The sequence below is a fragment of the Netta rufina genome, assembly GCF_964035555.1.
Source record: "Netta rufina genome assembly, chromosome: 4".
Classification (NCBI taxonomy): domain Eukaryota; kingdom Metazoa; phylum Chordata; class Aves; order Anseriformes; family Anatidae; genus Netta; species Netta rufina.
In genome coordinates this window covers 17,478,787-17,493,436 of record NC_140127.1, presented here as the reverse complement: position 1 = coordinate 17,493,436, position 14,650 = coordinate 17,478,787, and the positions used below count along the sequence as shown (strand labels likewise).

The 14,650-nt window shown below is 34.7% G+C and overlaps 1 protein-coding gene across 2 annotated transcripts in view; it reads right to left on the bottom strand.

Moving 5' to 3' along the window:
• TUSC3 (tumor suppressor candidate 3) overlaps window positions 1–14,650 on the bottom strand; it is a 120,666-nt gene that overhangs the window by 62,658 nt on the left and 43,358 nt on the right. For both annotated transcript variants that reach the window (XM_084285828.1, XM_084285829.1), the window contains exons 2-5: window positions 14,193–14,362; window positions 4,940–5,057; window positions 2,210–2,350; window positions 1,404–1,544 (exon numbers count right to left, since the gene is read on the bottom strand). In XM_084285828.1, the coding sequence (XP_084141954.1) occupies window positions 1,404–1,544; window positions 2,210–2,350; window positions 4,940–5,057; window positions 14,193–14,362 (570 nt within the window). The remainder of the gene's footprint in view (window positions 1–1,403; window positions 1,545–2,209; window positions 2,351–4,939; window positions 5,058–14,192; window positions 14,363–14,650) is intronic.

Sequence of the window (14,650 nt, the reverse complement as noted above, 5' to 3'; positions counted from 1 at the left end):
ACATGCACTGCAGGAATAACAGGTGGCCAACACTACATAGAATTGTACAGTGTCTCATTTTGTACATTTTGGACCTGCGTAAGTCTGAATAGTAAAAGAAACGCTACAAACCACTTCTCTGTTTTTTGTTAGAAATCACAGATGCCAGAAGACATCCACTCCTTTTTACTCTCTGGTTTCTCTCCCTACTCTCAGCTCACACTTTTCAAGGATTCACAACCCAACACTTCACTTTCAAAATGATTAAAACTTTTTCATTGGAAAATACTAGTATTCTACACAAATATATGGATCTAAATTAGACAGCCTTACTTTGAAGGAGAACTATCAAAATTCTGTGTTAGAGCTCAGGATACCGTAACATACTGAAACAAAGAACATTCTGCCCATGGCTCTCTAAATTGAAAGAAAACATTCTACTTGAAATCTAGTCCTTCAGGTGGTTTATTTGCAATCTTGGACTTCATTCTTTGACTTCTAGTTAACTACTAGTATTAGTAGTTTTTAACTACTAGTATTAGTAGTTAACTAGTAGGTACTAGTTAACTTCATCCTTGAATTTATGTAATAAATGCTGCCAGTGAGCCCATCAGCTGTAAGTTTCACAACAAGGTAGTATCTCCTTGTCTTGTTGAATCAGAGCAAAACTGACCACCAATGTGACATGGCTTTGAAAAGGCAAAAACAATTTTGTTTTGTATCAGTAACCTGCTTCTAGAAGAGCTAAAATGCAAATGCCACTGGCAAAAGTAAACTCATATTCCATCTACAATCCTGGCCATATGCATTCAAGAAAAATTAATTTAGATAGAAGCAAGTTGAGAAAAGGTATTTAAAATGATTGAGTGAACAAATAACCCATTTACATGGAAAGAGAAGAAAAGCTTGACTTATCTTGTACAAAATACATGAACAAATTTCTAAAAAGTACTGTTCTCATTGCAAGCATAGAAGGAAGGAATTCTGTTAAGCTGTAAAATGTTGGATTGACTTGATGCTACTCTAATGCTGATAACCAGGCTCCTGAATCATGGTTCAGGAGCATGTCCCCCAGAATTAAGTCTTAATGCTACTTCTCAGATTTAATTCTTCTGTCAGTCACAATGACAGCAGAAATTAAATTAATGAGTACTTGTTGATAAACCTTAACTGCCATCTGTCATACATGCTATCTAAAACTAAGATAGCTGACTATGCAGCACAGACAGTGTTTTTCCATGAGTCTTCTCAGATGTTTGAAGACTATGGTATAAATGAACATACTGCAATACACTGTTAAGCACATTCGAACTTAATTCATCATTTATGGCCTTTGGTTTTTAATTTACTATGCAAGTAACAAAGACACATACACTAAGACAGGGAACTAATGCAAAGCATATTAGTATGGAAAATCTGCATACCAGAGCTGCCATGGCCCAGCCAGTTTTGTTGTAGATGAATTCTAAATTATTTCTTCTCAGATATAACAAGCCACCAACAAGAGATACCAAAAGAGCCAGTGCAATTGTACCAGAATAGTTAGGAGGCCTGAAAACTCTAATCTGGAAAAAATAAAAACAAATACAGATCGGAAATAAATACATACCCACAGATCTATTTCCATATAAGCAAACAAGGAGCATAAGGAGCATCTGAAATCTGGTTTTGACACAGACTAATCACTGAATGTATCCATAAATAAGAAAAAACATAGTACCTGCCTTAATAAATAGATTGCATGAAAAAAGCTGTAAGGACCATTTTAAACTAATACGCTACTGGTCTGAAAATTTCAATACAGAATATTCCATTATCTCTTCTTTCAGAAAATTAAACTGTTCAACTCAAAAAAATATATGTATTTTCAACAGATATGCATGTTGTTTCTGAATTAGGAGCAACTACTTTTAGATCCATTTGTTTTGTATGTAGTATTGCAAGCACGTATTACTCATTCAAAATTAATTATCACAATATCACTACTTCTTTTCATCTAGAAAAAAATAAACATAATTTAAACAAGAATAAAATATAATCTGCAAACTGTAGAAGTTACCACAACTATCATGAATATTTATTTTGGTTTTGTTTCTTTAAAAATATGCATTCAAGAGCCTACGTTTTAATGGAAAAACAGGCATTAAGGAGGGACTGCATTTGTCATCTGCCTGTCTCAGACTACAAAGGTACATTTGGCTCTAACTTTTAAAATTGTCGAAAGACTTACATGAACATCTGTTCTGTCAGCTATCCATTTAGCTAGCTGTTCAGCTGCAAATCCGATTCTCTGCAGGTCAAATGTGTCAGCTCTCTTGGGCTTACCTTTTGGAGGAAAATGCATGAAAGTCGGAGCAGAGTTCATATTCAGCTTAAAAAAAAACAGGAAAAATAGCAAAAAAAAATTAGTAACCCCATACTTTAAAATGTTTACCTCTAATGTATCAGACAACATAAGAATATTCAATATGAAAAATATTATTTGCCCTCCTGCCTAATGTGTTACTCTTTTTTATACATCTTCATGTACAGTCCTAGAAAAAGTGCTCAAAGTATTCCTTGCTTTTTTCTTCTGGTAGATTCTTTTGGATGTTTAATTATTCAGAGTGTTTCACCTACCAGCTTTTTTGACTAAGAGTATCTTACACTTTATAGTTCCCACACACTGTAAGAACTTCCCAGCAGTTAGTAAAAACAGACAGCCCACCTCCCTCCAATCTATTAAAGTATATTAGGCTGAAATTCAGGGGAAAATAAAAGCTTATAGCTTGACATTGTTTCTCTTGCTTAGCTCTCACCAGTCCAAAGTTACCTAGGCTATCTTCATCTTCACTGGTTTTAAGACAGACTACCCCACTAGTGCTTAGTCCTTTTTGAATCCCAGAAAACCTAGATAACTAGCTTCGATGACATAACTTGCTCTGGGAATTGGGTGAATATTAATCCACATGTCAATACTTGACATTAAGTATTTTTCCAATACTTAATTGGAACTATTCACACTGCATCAATCTGGGAAGTTTGTTTAAATATAATTCAATTGATTTAAAACCTTTCATAATTAAAAGAAATAAAAAGTGAGAGTATGCCTCTTTTTAAGTCCTCTCAGCTATATTGTGTACAGGGTAAAAAAACTCATAGATGATAAACAAACAGATTTATATTTGTCACTTTGTTTAAATTTTGACTTCAGCTTTGTTATAGGTGCTATAGGTATATATTATTATATAGGTATATATTACTATGGGTATATATTATAATTATTCTATATAAGATTCCTCCATATTTAGTCCATCTCAGAAAAGATGTAATAAACCATTTGAAAAACATGAAAATTAATGTAAACAAAATCAAGGAAAATATTTAAATATGATGCAATATGGAGATCTTTGAACAGCAAATGCAGAGTAACCTTGTTTGTTTCATTCCTGCAAAATGAGTTTTATCACATTACCAAAACATATTATCTAATCAAGTATAGAGCTGAATTTATCATTAGAAATTACCAGCTATTAAAATATTTTCCAACTAAGCAAAAAACAGCTCACTTCCTTAGTGAACCTATTTGTAAATAAAAGTATTCTGAGAAAGGCTAAGAGAAATTTTGCGAAATAGTTTAACAATACTTTGTAAGATTCAGAAACCTCAAATACAGAAGCCTTCTGACACTGTACAGAGATGGCAGTTGGTTTGCAGCTGTTTTATCATTTCTCTACAAACAATATAAAAGCTGGAAATCCAGTCTTCTTTTTAATTATTTTTTTTCTTTCTTTTTCCTCTGACATCAGTATTACATTACTGGTTTGCACACATAAGGACAAGGTCAGAACTACTTGAAAAATTCATCTTAACCATCTTAATCCATCATCAGTCATTCAGGTCCCTTATGCTTATCACAATATTTCTCACAGACAGCCAAAAAAATTAAACATTTCATTTAATTTGGTATAATGTTTATGTGACTTTAAATGTGCATCATCTGAAATAAACTGAACCTGTGCCCTTTTACACAAGTAATAAATTGGACTGTACTACTCTAATATGTATTGATGGCTTAAGGCAAGATCAAACAATGTATTTTATATTAGTGTAACCATAAAGGATAATGTAAGATAAATTTTTAAAGGTTGAAAGTTTTAAAATCAAAATCTTACCCATTAATAAGCATATTTTTACACAACACATTCTAAGATGTCTGACAGAAGCCAAAATATTTACAAAACACAAACTAACAAAATATAAAATATTTGAAAATTAAATATTTAAAAAATTCAGGGAAAATGTCTAGCTCATATTTCACCAAAAGGTGATTAAAAATATAGAGAACTTCAAAACTTGTTACTCTTCTTAATCTCTATTTTAGCTTCAATCAGTAGATAAATATCAAAGAGAAAAAAGCATAGTTTTATTTAGTATGAATTTTCCAGGGATGCTTTTTGTCTTGATTATTCAATTTAAGACTATTTTCCAGTAATTGATTCCTCATTCTTCATAGCCAGCATATAAAATCTAAAATCTAAAAGTCTCCTCTCTTTACCCTGAAGAACTTCCAGACTAAGAGTACTAAAGCTGAAAAATATTTTCTTCAACCTATTCAACTAAATGGCTTTTAACTAAGACCATTTTTCCTAAAGATAAATAAAATCTTTAAATGCAAATGTTATTTACACTGCATTTCATTCCAGAAAACAACACTAATAATGGGCTGATTCAATTTTACATACATATAAGATCATCTATAAAGAAATACCATGAACTACATTTAGGAAATGCTGAAAGTGGCTACTTGTACTATTCTTCCTTGTTAATGTTATAAAAATTCCAGCATCTGATATTTTTACCAGAAAATTTATATATGAAATGCATATGTATCTACAGAGAAAACACTTTTCTGCTGTCATTTATCAAATAAATATGTATTATAAAAAATTAAGAATGTTTTATAATATCCAACATTTACCTGTTGAAAGACATCTGCCCCTTCATCATAATCCACTATTGTGAAGAACAGCTTGTTTGAAAAAGCAGATGAATAGCGCCATGAATTAGCCAGCACTTGATATTCTTCGTTAGCTTGCCTAAAAGAAACAAACATATATCCGTGTGGCATCCACTGGCAACAAAGATGACCTAGCCAACTGCAGTGGTTAGGTGATTTACACTTAAAATTTCATTCTCAACACCCATATTATCAATTAATAAACAAAGTTTCAGCTCATTATACAACTCTCTGCTTCACACTTGCATTCTCCAAAATTACAAATGTGTTAAGTCAAACTAAAAGCAGAGAGATCCCAGAAGATGTTAACAAGAGTAATCTCCTTCATAATCAAAAGCTTCAGAAAACACAATTAAAACCCTCAGGAGCGGCCTCCTGAGGATCACCAAAATCTGCAAACAGATCTCTGTATGGAGATGCTTACATGGCCTTCAAGTATAGTAACAGGATTTACTTGCCAAAGACAAATGCACATAGAGAAATCTGAAAGTAGTGGAAAAATCACAAAGAAACGTGACTGTAGTATTCTGTACAAAAAAAAATAGAGCCAAAGAAAAAGTCTGTCCACACTATGCCAAGAACTGCTAAACACTGGGGATGTGACAGCAAGCTAACAGGAGGTTCGTAAGTAGCATAAAAATGCTCATGATTATTTCTATAAAACAAGGTTTAAAAGCAATACAGAATAATTTTCCATAACATATAGGGTTATATAATCTTTTTTATCATCATTAGAAAGCCATATTGCTACTACTTGTGATTTGCAAGAAAGCCTCTTATTTGCTTTCCTTGCGGCTGTACATTCAGGGTTGTTTTGGGTTTGCTTTGGTTGCTTAGTTTATTTTAAACCTTTCCATGTCTGCCCTGAGAGGAGGAAAAAAAAAAAAAAGGGGGGGTACACTGATCCTTACCAGGAGAGAATTGCCCCAAATACACAAGCACAGAACCATTTCCATGCATATGATGGTGCAGACTACTATTTATTTAAAAGCTGGGACTGCAAGAGAGAAACTCTGCACTAAACACATACAAAAACATCATATTTTAAGAGCAAAGAGGAGGAAGACAGAATTACAGGCATGGTAAGACAATACCCTATTTCCTTATAACTGTGATCAGCCTTAGGCATGAGATATATTACATACAACTCCAGCAGAGTTGTGTTGTATCTAGGAATATATTGTATACAAGAAAAATCTATCGTGAAAAAAAAAGTTAAAATAAAATTTGATCATCTCTTCTCCCTGAAAAAGAAATTTCATGAAGCGCAACAAAACTCAACTTTCACTCATTACTTGATTAAGACTTGCTCCTTAAAACATTTATTCAACAGACAAAATTTGGAATTATAAAAAATGGATTATGCTTTTTTTTTTGCCTTTTTTTTTTTTTCTACAATCAAATATTATCATTAAGCAGACTAACATATTCACTGTCATCCTGAAGAGGGCAGTCAGACAACATCAAAGGAATGCTATAAAACCTCAAGAAATATCTGTGGGACACTCTTCACTCTTCTGTTAAACCTGCTATATTAAAGTTTCACTATTTTCATTATAAAAACAAGATAAAATCACTTCATCTTGATGCTAGCATTCTTCTTAGTCTACCCTTCACTTGTGATGTAACAATATTTCTGGAAGTTCTGATACTCCAGTTATGCCCCCACTATTTGACAAAACCCTCTTGTTCCCTTCGATCTCCATGCATTTCTTCATGTTTAAATTATGCTATTTTGATTTAATGTAACTGGTAGAACACAGGTTTCAGAAAGTAACATTTTTCCAAACGTCCTCTTGAATTTTCTGTAACAGTACAATTTTATCTTCTCACTGAACGTTCCAAAGCATTCTGCAGTTCACCCTTATAGCAGCTCTTGGAGGGTGTGGAGGAAGGAGACTGCAACAAGGAGGGGCAGGAATGCAAAGTTACAGGATTGCTACTGAAGAACAACCTACAATTATTGTGTTAAGTAATTAAAAAAAAAAAAAAGATATTCTACATCCACTAAATAAGTTCCAATGGATATCCTGATGAAGCCAAAAAAATTGCTTTTTTTTTTTTTTTTTTGATGTGTTGCTTACTCGTTCTTAAATATAATAATAATAAACAGCTGGAAAAAAAAAATCAACCTCCAATTAACATCAGTTATATCAATTCCATCACTAGTTATCTACTTGTCTATCCCTACCACTAGTTAACATCAACTCTATCACAGTTCGTTTACATGAAGTAATGTTAATTATATAATTCATTATAAAATTATATAAAATACTATAAAGACATAGGGCAGAACCACACTTGGTATGAACTCATCAGATTAACATTAGCACTCTTCTTGTTAGTTCGACACAATTTCTTGATAGAAAAGATTTAAATGATATTGCTGCTACAGTCACCTCTTAATCTTGTCATAACATGTAGCAACATAGGAACTAGCAACACCAACAGTAATAATAACCAACTTCTAGAAAATAATGACCAGATCAAAATAAAATGCTACTACTAGAGTTTCCTAGAACCCACTGAAAAGTAAGCTGCTAGACAAATGGTCTATAAAATGTCACACATTACACAAGAGCACTCATTAAATATTAAAAGTTTTATTTAAAACGATTAATTACATTGGTGGCTATGGCAGATAATCACATTTGTATAGCTTGAGCTATATTAAATTTGATTAATTTTGTTCTATTAGTCTGACATTATATTAGGGCAAATGCAAACTGAATATTGTAAAAGGAATAAAATAGACTGTAGAATTATTTGTCAAAGAAAGCAGTAAAACATCAATTTTTGGCATGCTATGGAATGCAAAAAAACATTTACAAATGTACAATTGGCAAAGAATGCATTACCAGGTGACCTACCAGTTCTTAACCCATCTGCTTAAGTAGAAATGTGATCAATGCTGCAATTTACATCCAGAACAACTTTTGTTTTTGATTTGAAATGGTTTTCCCTAAAAGATGAGACAAAGAGGCTACATGCATATTTTAACTACTGCTCAGTATCAAGATAATAAATTCAAACTGCTTATTTGCTTTTGTTTTTAGCATGACTCAATGTCATGGTAAAAAGCATGAAAGAACCTAACAAATTCATCCAAAATATACTCCAAACACTACAAAATAAGACAGAACGGACAGTAGTTGAATACTACACTATTTATGCAATCTAAATATTGATAGTAACAGAAAACAAGCTAAAAACCATGCTATTCTATTTATAGCATCCCAATAGCTCCAATTCCAATTTATTCTGGAGATGAAAGGACACTTCATCATATTTTGTAGAAAGAGAATAAGGAGCCTCTCATGGTCCACACAAATAACTACTATTCTGGAAAACAAGACTCATCCATACTTCTATCATAATACTAAAATGCACTGGAAAAAAACAAATGCAGAACTTTCACTGGCTCGCTCCACACCTCCTTTTGAACTTTTTTGAACAAAAGTTCAAAAGATAATTCCCTCTCAGTACAGCGAAGAGACATAGCAATGTTTTTTCACTACCCGCTCATGATCAACCAGCAAAAAGCTGAAAGGTAGAGGGAGGATCCTGTCTTCTCATTTCTCATGACAACTCCTTGACTGTCAGAATTTTATTTTTTGCTTTTGACCTAGTCTTTGATCAACTACTTGAAAACAGTTTTCACAGATATCCTCTTGAACAGGGAAACCAATAGATTTCATTTCTTTTCTAGATAAAAAACCTCCTCCTAGATATATCTTACTGATGGGGTAGATGGTAATAAAAATATGTGGAACTTATTATTTTGTGTATTTTGTCATTCCTTTCTGCACGTTGTGAGTCAACAGCAGAAGGCAGCTATACTTAAGGGCCTTTTATGAAAGGCACATGACATTAAGCTCAGAACTTAAAAATGCACAAGCTGTATGTTGAATTATAATATACCTTTTTATAATCCTAAAGCAAATACAAAAGAAATAGTTAATAACTAATTGACTTGGAGCTCATGCTACAGCATGATATCTGCAGTAGCCACATCTTAGTCCAAAAGACACCGTTAATCCTTTCTGACAGAATTCAGCCTCGTCACTCAAAACGCACCAAAAGAAGTCTTTAGAAAACATATGCCACCTGCAAAATTCAGCTGCCTCCCTCATGACCAACACATATACAGTATACACTTATTTGTATTTATACAAAATTATTATTTAGATAATTTTATATACTTATTATACTTACATATATACTTTTATATATATATATATAAGTATATATAGTATATATTTATATATACTATATATATACTGTATATATTATAGTGTATTATATATACTATACTACAAGTATATATATAATATATATACACATGTATATATACTTATATATATATATACATTAATATACTTATTATACTCTTTACACACACATATTTACAGATGCATACACAACTTCATCTAATGGGAGTGCTCCTTTCAATACAAGCTTTTACATATACAACAGTCTAGTCAACACGGGGTGAAAAAAATACTGGCTACACAAGCTTCTCTCCATTCCTAGCCTTTTTTGGCTGCTTCTTCATAAACACAGCCTTTGGAAAACTGTTAGTGAAAATATTTCATTAAGATGAATACCAAACCAATCCGTGTCTCAGAGTTGAGAAATTTGTTGTTGCCTTTTCAGAATCACCTGTAAATCAATCTGATTCGTTATGGACAAAGAATAAATCAGAATTTATATATATAATTTTTAACTTTTAAAAGTATGTATTTAAAATATTGAAAAGAGATTATGTAAAAGAATTTGAAGCAAATCAAGCAAAATTATGTAAACAAAGCATTAAATACAACAGTATGACATGTATTAGGAACAAAGACATAAATCACAGAATCACAGAATTTTCTAGGTTGGAAGAGACCTCAAGGTCATCGAGTCCAACCTCTGACCTAACGCTAACAGTCCCCACTAAACCATTTCCCTAAGCTCTACATCTAAACGTCTTTTGAAGACTTCCAGGGATGGTGACTCTACCACTTCCCTGGGCAGCCTGTTCCAGTGCCTCACAACCCTTTCAGTGAAGAAGTTCTTCCTAACATCTAACCTAAAACTCCCCTGGCTCAACTTAAGCCCATTCCCCCTCGTCCTGTCACCAGGCACATGGGAGAACAGGCCAACCCCCACCTCGCTACAGCCCTTATAGGTCCCTTGAGGTACCTATAGAGAGCGATATGGTCGCCCCTGAGCCTCCTCTTCTCCAGGCTGAACAAGCCCAGCTCCCTCAGCCGCTCCTCGTAGGACTTGTTCTCCAGGCCCCTCACCAGCTTCGTCGCCCTTCTCTGCACCCGCTCAAGCACCTCCATGTCCTTCTTGTAGCGAGGGGCCCAAAACTGAACACAGTACTCGAGGTGCGGCCTCACCAGAGCTGAGTACAGGGGGACGATCACTTCCCTAGCCCTGCTGGTCACGCTGTTCCTGATACAAGCCAGGATGCCGTTGGCCTTCTTGGCCACCTGAGCACACTGCTGGCTCATATTCAGCTGACTATCCACCATCACTCCCAGGTCCTTCTCTGCCTGGCAGCTCTCCAACCATTCCTCTCCCAGTCTGTAGCTCTGCTTGGGGTTATTGCGCCCCAGGTGCAGGACCCGGCACTTGGCCTTGTTGAACTTCATGCAGTTGACCTCAGCCCATCGGTGCAGCCTATCCAGATCCTCCTGCAGAGCTTTCCTACCCTCAAGCAGATCGACACACGCACCTAACTTGGTGTCATCTGCGACCTTACTGAGGGTGCACTCGATGCCCTCGTCCAGATCATCGATGAAGATATTAAAGAGGACCGGCCCCAGCACCGAGCCCTGGGGGACGCCACTAGTGACTGGCCTCCAACTGGACTTGGCTCCATTCACCACGACTCTTTGGGCCCGGCTATCCAGCCAGTTTCTAACCCAACGAAGCGTGCGCCAGTCCAAGCCAAGAGCAGCCAGTTTCTTGAGGAGAATGCTGTGGGAGACGGTGTCAAAAGCCTTGCTGAAGTCAAGGTAGACCACATCCACAGCCTTTCCCTCATCCACCCAGCGCGTCACTCTGTCATAGAAGATCAGGTTCGTCAGGCATGACCTGCCTTTCATAAAGCCATGCTGACTGGGCCTGGATAAAGCACTGGATGAATAGATAAATTACATAAAAAATGACAAATTAAATGAGAATCACTGATTTTTTTTTTCAGTTAACCCTTCTCAAGCTGATGTGTAACATTATCTATTTATTTCCTGCAGTGATAAAAAATGCTTCTCATTCCATTGAAAAAAAAATCTTCAGTAATTTTTGCTTGAGAACATATACAAAATATGCAATATTCTTTGATTTTAATCAAAAAGATCAACTAGTAATTGAAAGGTTAATTTTACATAGTTTCATCCAAACTTCTGAAGTCACAAGGATTTCTTGGCACGCAGCATTTTAAGAGTAAATTCATATTATTTCCACATGCTTTCACAAACCTGTAACTTCTACATGATTTATGTGACTGATGTGACAATGTTGTCCTTGCTGCACACAGAAAAAACTTGGATTTTCTGAGACAAATGGGGTCATTTCTCCACGTATGGGTTCTTACTATATGTAAGGGTATACTTTTTCACAAGTTATTACATAGCATAATCCCAAAAGTTTTAAGATTTGGCTACAATCACTCAACCAAGTTTTAACCAAAATATGGAACTTTTCTGGTGTTGAAAAGATTGGGAAAAAGATCTTCACACCTTCTAGACAATGTCCAACAACAACACTCTTCAGCAATGGACAAACACTGTATTCCTTAGTCTGGTACAAAACTTGATCACTAAACTGATTTTATGTTCACTCTGAAAGGGTACCAAAGGTGATGCTAACTTCCTAGATGGAAGAAACTACATCTCCATTGTTGGTAGTAAAATCATTCCTGCAAGTATACTTGCAAGAATGTACAACATTGTAAGTAGGGGATCAACCTGACATCAAGCATTCTAAATTTAGACAAATGCAAAATCAGATACACAAAAAGATACAGTTTATTTTAACACAATAGGACACATTAACCCTTGTGGCCTCAGATGAGCAAGTCTCCAATGGCCTGCTCCAATGACAATCAGCTTCCATTGCTCTTCTGCAGAAGAGAAGCACATCTCCCACCATTGCTCTCCAACCTGTTATTTCTCTCTCTCTCTCTTTCCCCCCCCCCCCCCCCCCCCATATAATACTTTGTTATTCATGCTTAGCATTTGAGGTAGCTCTATGCAACAGCAGCACACTACATTTCTCTTTTAAAAATACTGCTCCCCTATTCTTATACAAACTGGACACTGAGATAAAACTCCAAAATGTCAAATTGTCAAATCTATCCACCAAAGAGAGAAGACCTTTAGACTTTTTTTTTTTTTTTTGTGCGGGAGGAGGGTGAGCATACTAATTCTCGAGACAGTTTTTCAAAGACAAATATTTCAGTCTAAATACTACTTCTTATTTTAAATATAACATTGATTTTTATATACAACTGTTTCAAAAATATTTTGATTAGTAACAGCTAACTTAAACCATGGATAGAAGCATCCTCACAGAACATTACAGATTTAGTTAAAAATCTATTTTTCCTTTAGGCAAACTGGCTAGTGAATAGCTAACAATAAAGTAATGCATGCATTTCAGTTCTGTATATCTTTTCAGTGCTCCCATCCATTAATTAACCATTGATTTGAAAATGTCGATTTTCCTAATAATGGTTTTATGTGCAGTACGATCAACCTCATTAAATTTCTTTTATTTCACATGAAAGAGAGGATCTCAACTTCACATTCATTTAAATAATCCCGACTGAAAGCAGTATGTTGATTTTTTTCTTCCTGTTACGCTTAAAGATTTTTAGTTGCTTCTATACATAAATACCTAGCCTAGCATATTACAGAATGAAGCTTATAAGGTTAACTTATCCACTTGGAAGGAAAATAAGAAGTGATTTTAAACAATATGGTAAACTTCCAACTCTTGTTTCATTTCCTAAAGTTAAACTCTGGCAATGCAAAGAAATAGTAACAACCAAGTGCAGGAAGTGGTAAAGCAGTATAACTTTGACTTAGCAATGTTAGACAGCTTCTGTACCTAACTTCCTCCCCTTCGCAGTTCAGATGTGGAGGGTGAACTCATGGGAATGCAAATTACACACTCTTCTTCAAAACTGACAAACTGAAACCAATAGCAAAAAATTAACCTATTAAAACATCTAAGAAAAAACATATATAACTACAGGTTTACATCTTATGATTGCAAGCCAGTTGAATTTTGTGTTGTATATGTTGCATTCTATTGCCTAAGAAATCCAACAAGTTACTAACAATTATCAACTTTAAATATTGCTTACATTACACCTATTTAAAACAAAGAAATATTCTTCATATAAATGTTACCTATTTTGTAGTTCTATGCAGCATTCCGGTGCCTATTTAGATAAGTTTTGAACACCCTGAATAATAAGCCTAAACACAGTAATTTCTAATGCATGTTTTGGCTGAAGAAGGTTTTATTAGCTCAATTTCTGATTTAGTAATGTAATTAAGTACATGACTAGCTCTCAGTCCCTTGGCCCCATTCCCATGTCTATCATTTGTCATTTTTTGATTAACTGCATTGAACTAGAAACTTGCAGAGAAAGACCTTGGACTTAGAAGAATACCATTACCACTCCAATATGTATTCTAAAAGGAGCTAACAGCACATTTCAAAGTGCAGTGCCAGACAGTATTCCACAATATTTTTCCTTGTGGAAAAATGCACTTGCATGTAAGAACCATCCAAATCGGTGAAATCACAGCATAACTCACATCTGTATCAGAGCTTTAGATATCACTTAATGGGAGAAATTAGTGAAATGTCATATTATTGAAAGGTAATTATTTACTTTATCACAAAACATCTTTGGAGAGATTGCAGCTGACTGATAATAGTATAAACCAGATTTCTTAAAAAGTTTTAGTCCTAGGTGGCATATATTTTGTTCAACTGCAATAAAAAAATGCTGAAACTAAGAAAACTTCTAAAATTTATCATATATATTAAAAAGAAGTTGAAATGATGCTTTAACAAACACATGAGGCTGTTAAATAGTAAATATCTGCCCCAAGCAAAGAACAGTCCTACCTGTATTTCACATTGATTAAAATGTTCACCTGAAAATTGTGGTGAGAAAGACAGAAAAAAAAAAATGAATTACCTGCAAACAGAGCATTGCCGCTGTGGCTGTAGAGCAGTGAACATCACTATCACAGAGTAGTTACGAGGTGGAGCCTTCACAAATCTTCGGAATTTGTCTCCATTCATGCGGATGACCGAGCGCCTTGAGCTCCACTCCATCAGCTGTTCTACCTTTTCAGCCAGAAGATTCTGTAATTGAGGACAAAGATGAGGAACATTTAAGCTTAAATTTCAAGCACTTTGTAGCTATATTCTGCCTTTGCATGCCCAGAGGGGACAACTGTATAGCACAGTTTAGTCTTGTATGTAGACAAGTAGATTGTAAGTATCTTAAAATAACTCAATCCGGTCTTAAAGAGAAAGGATGCACAAAATGAAATCAGATAGCTTCCTACCTACAGCAAAGGCGTAGAGTAAGGCTGACTAAATAAGAGATATCAGTATGGCAATAATTTAACTTCCATTGAAAATTGGAAG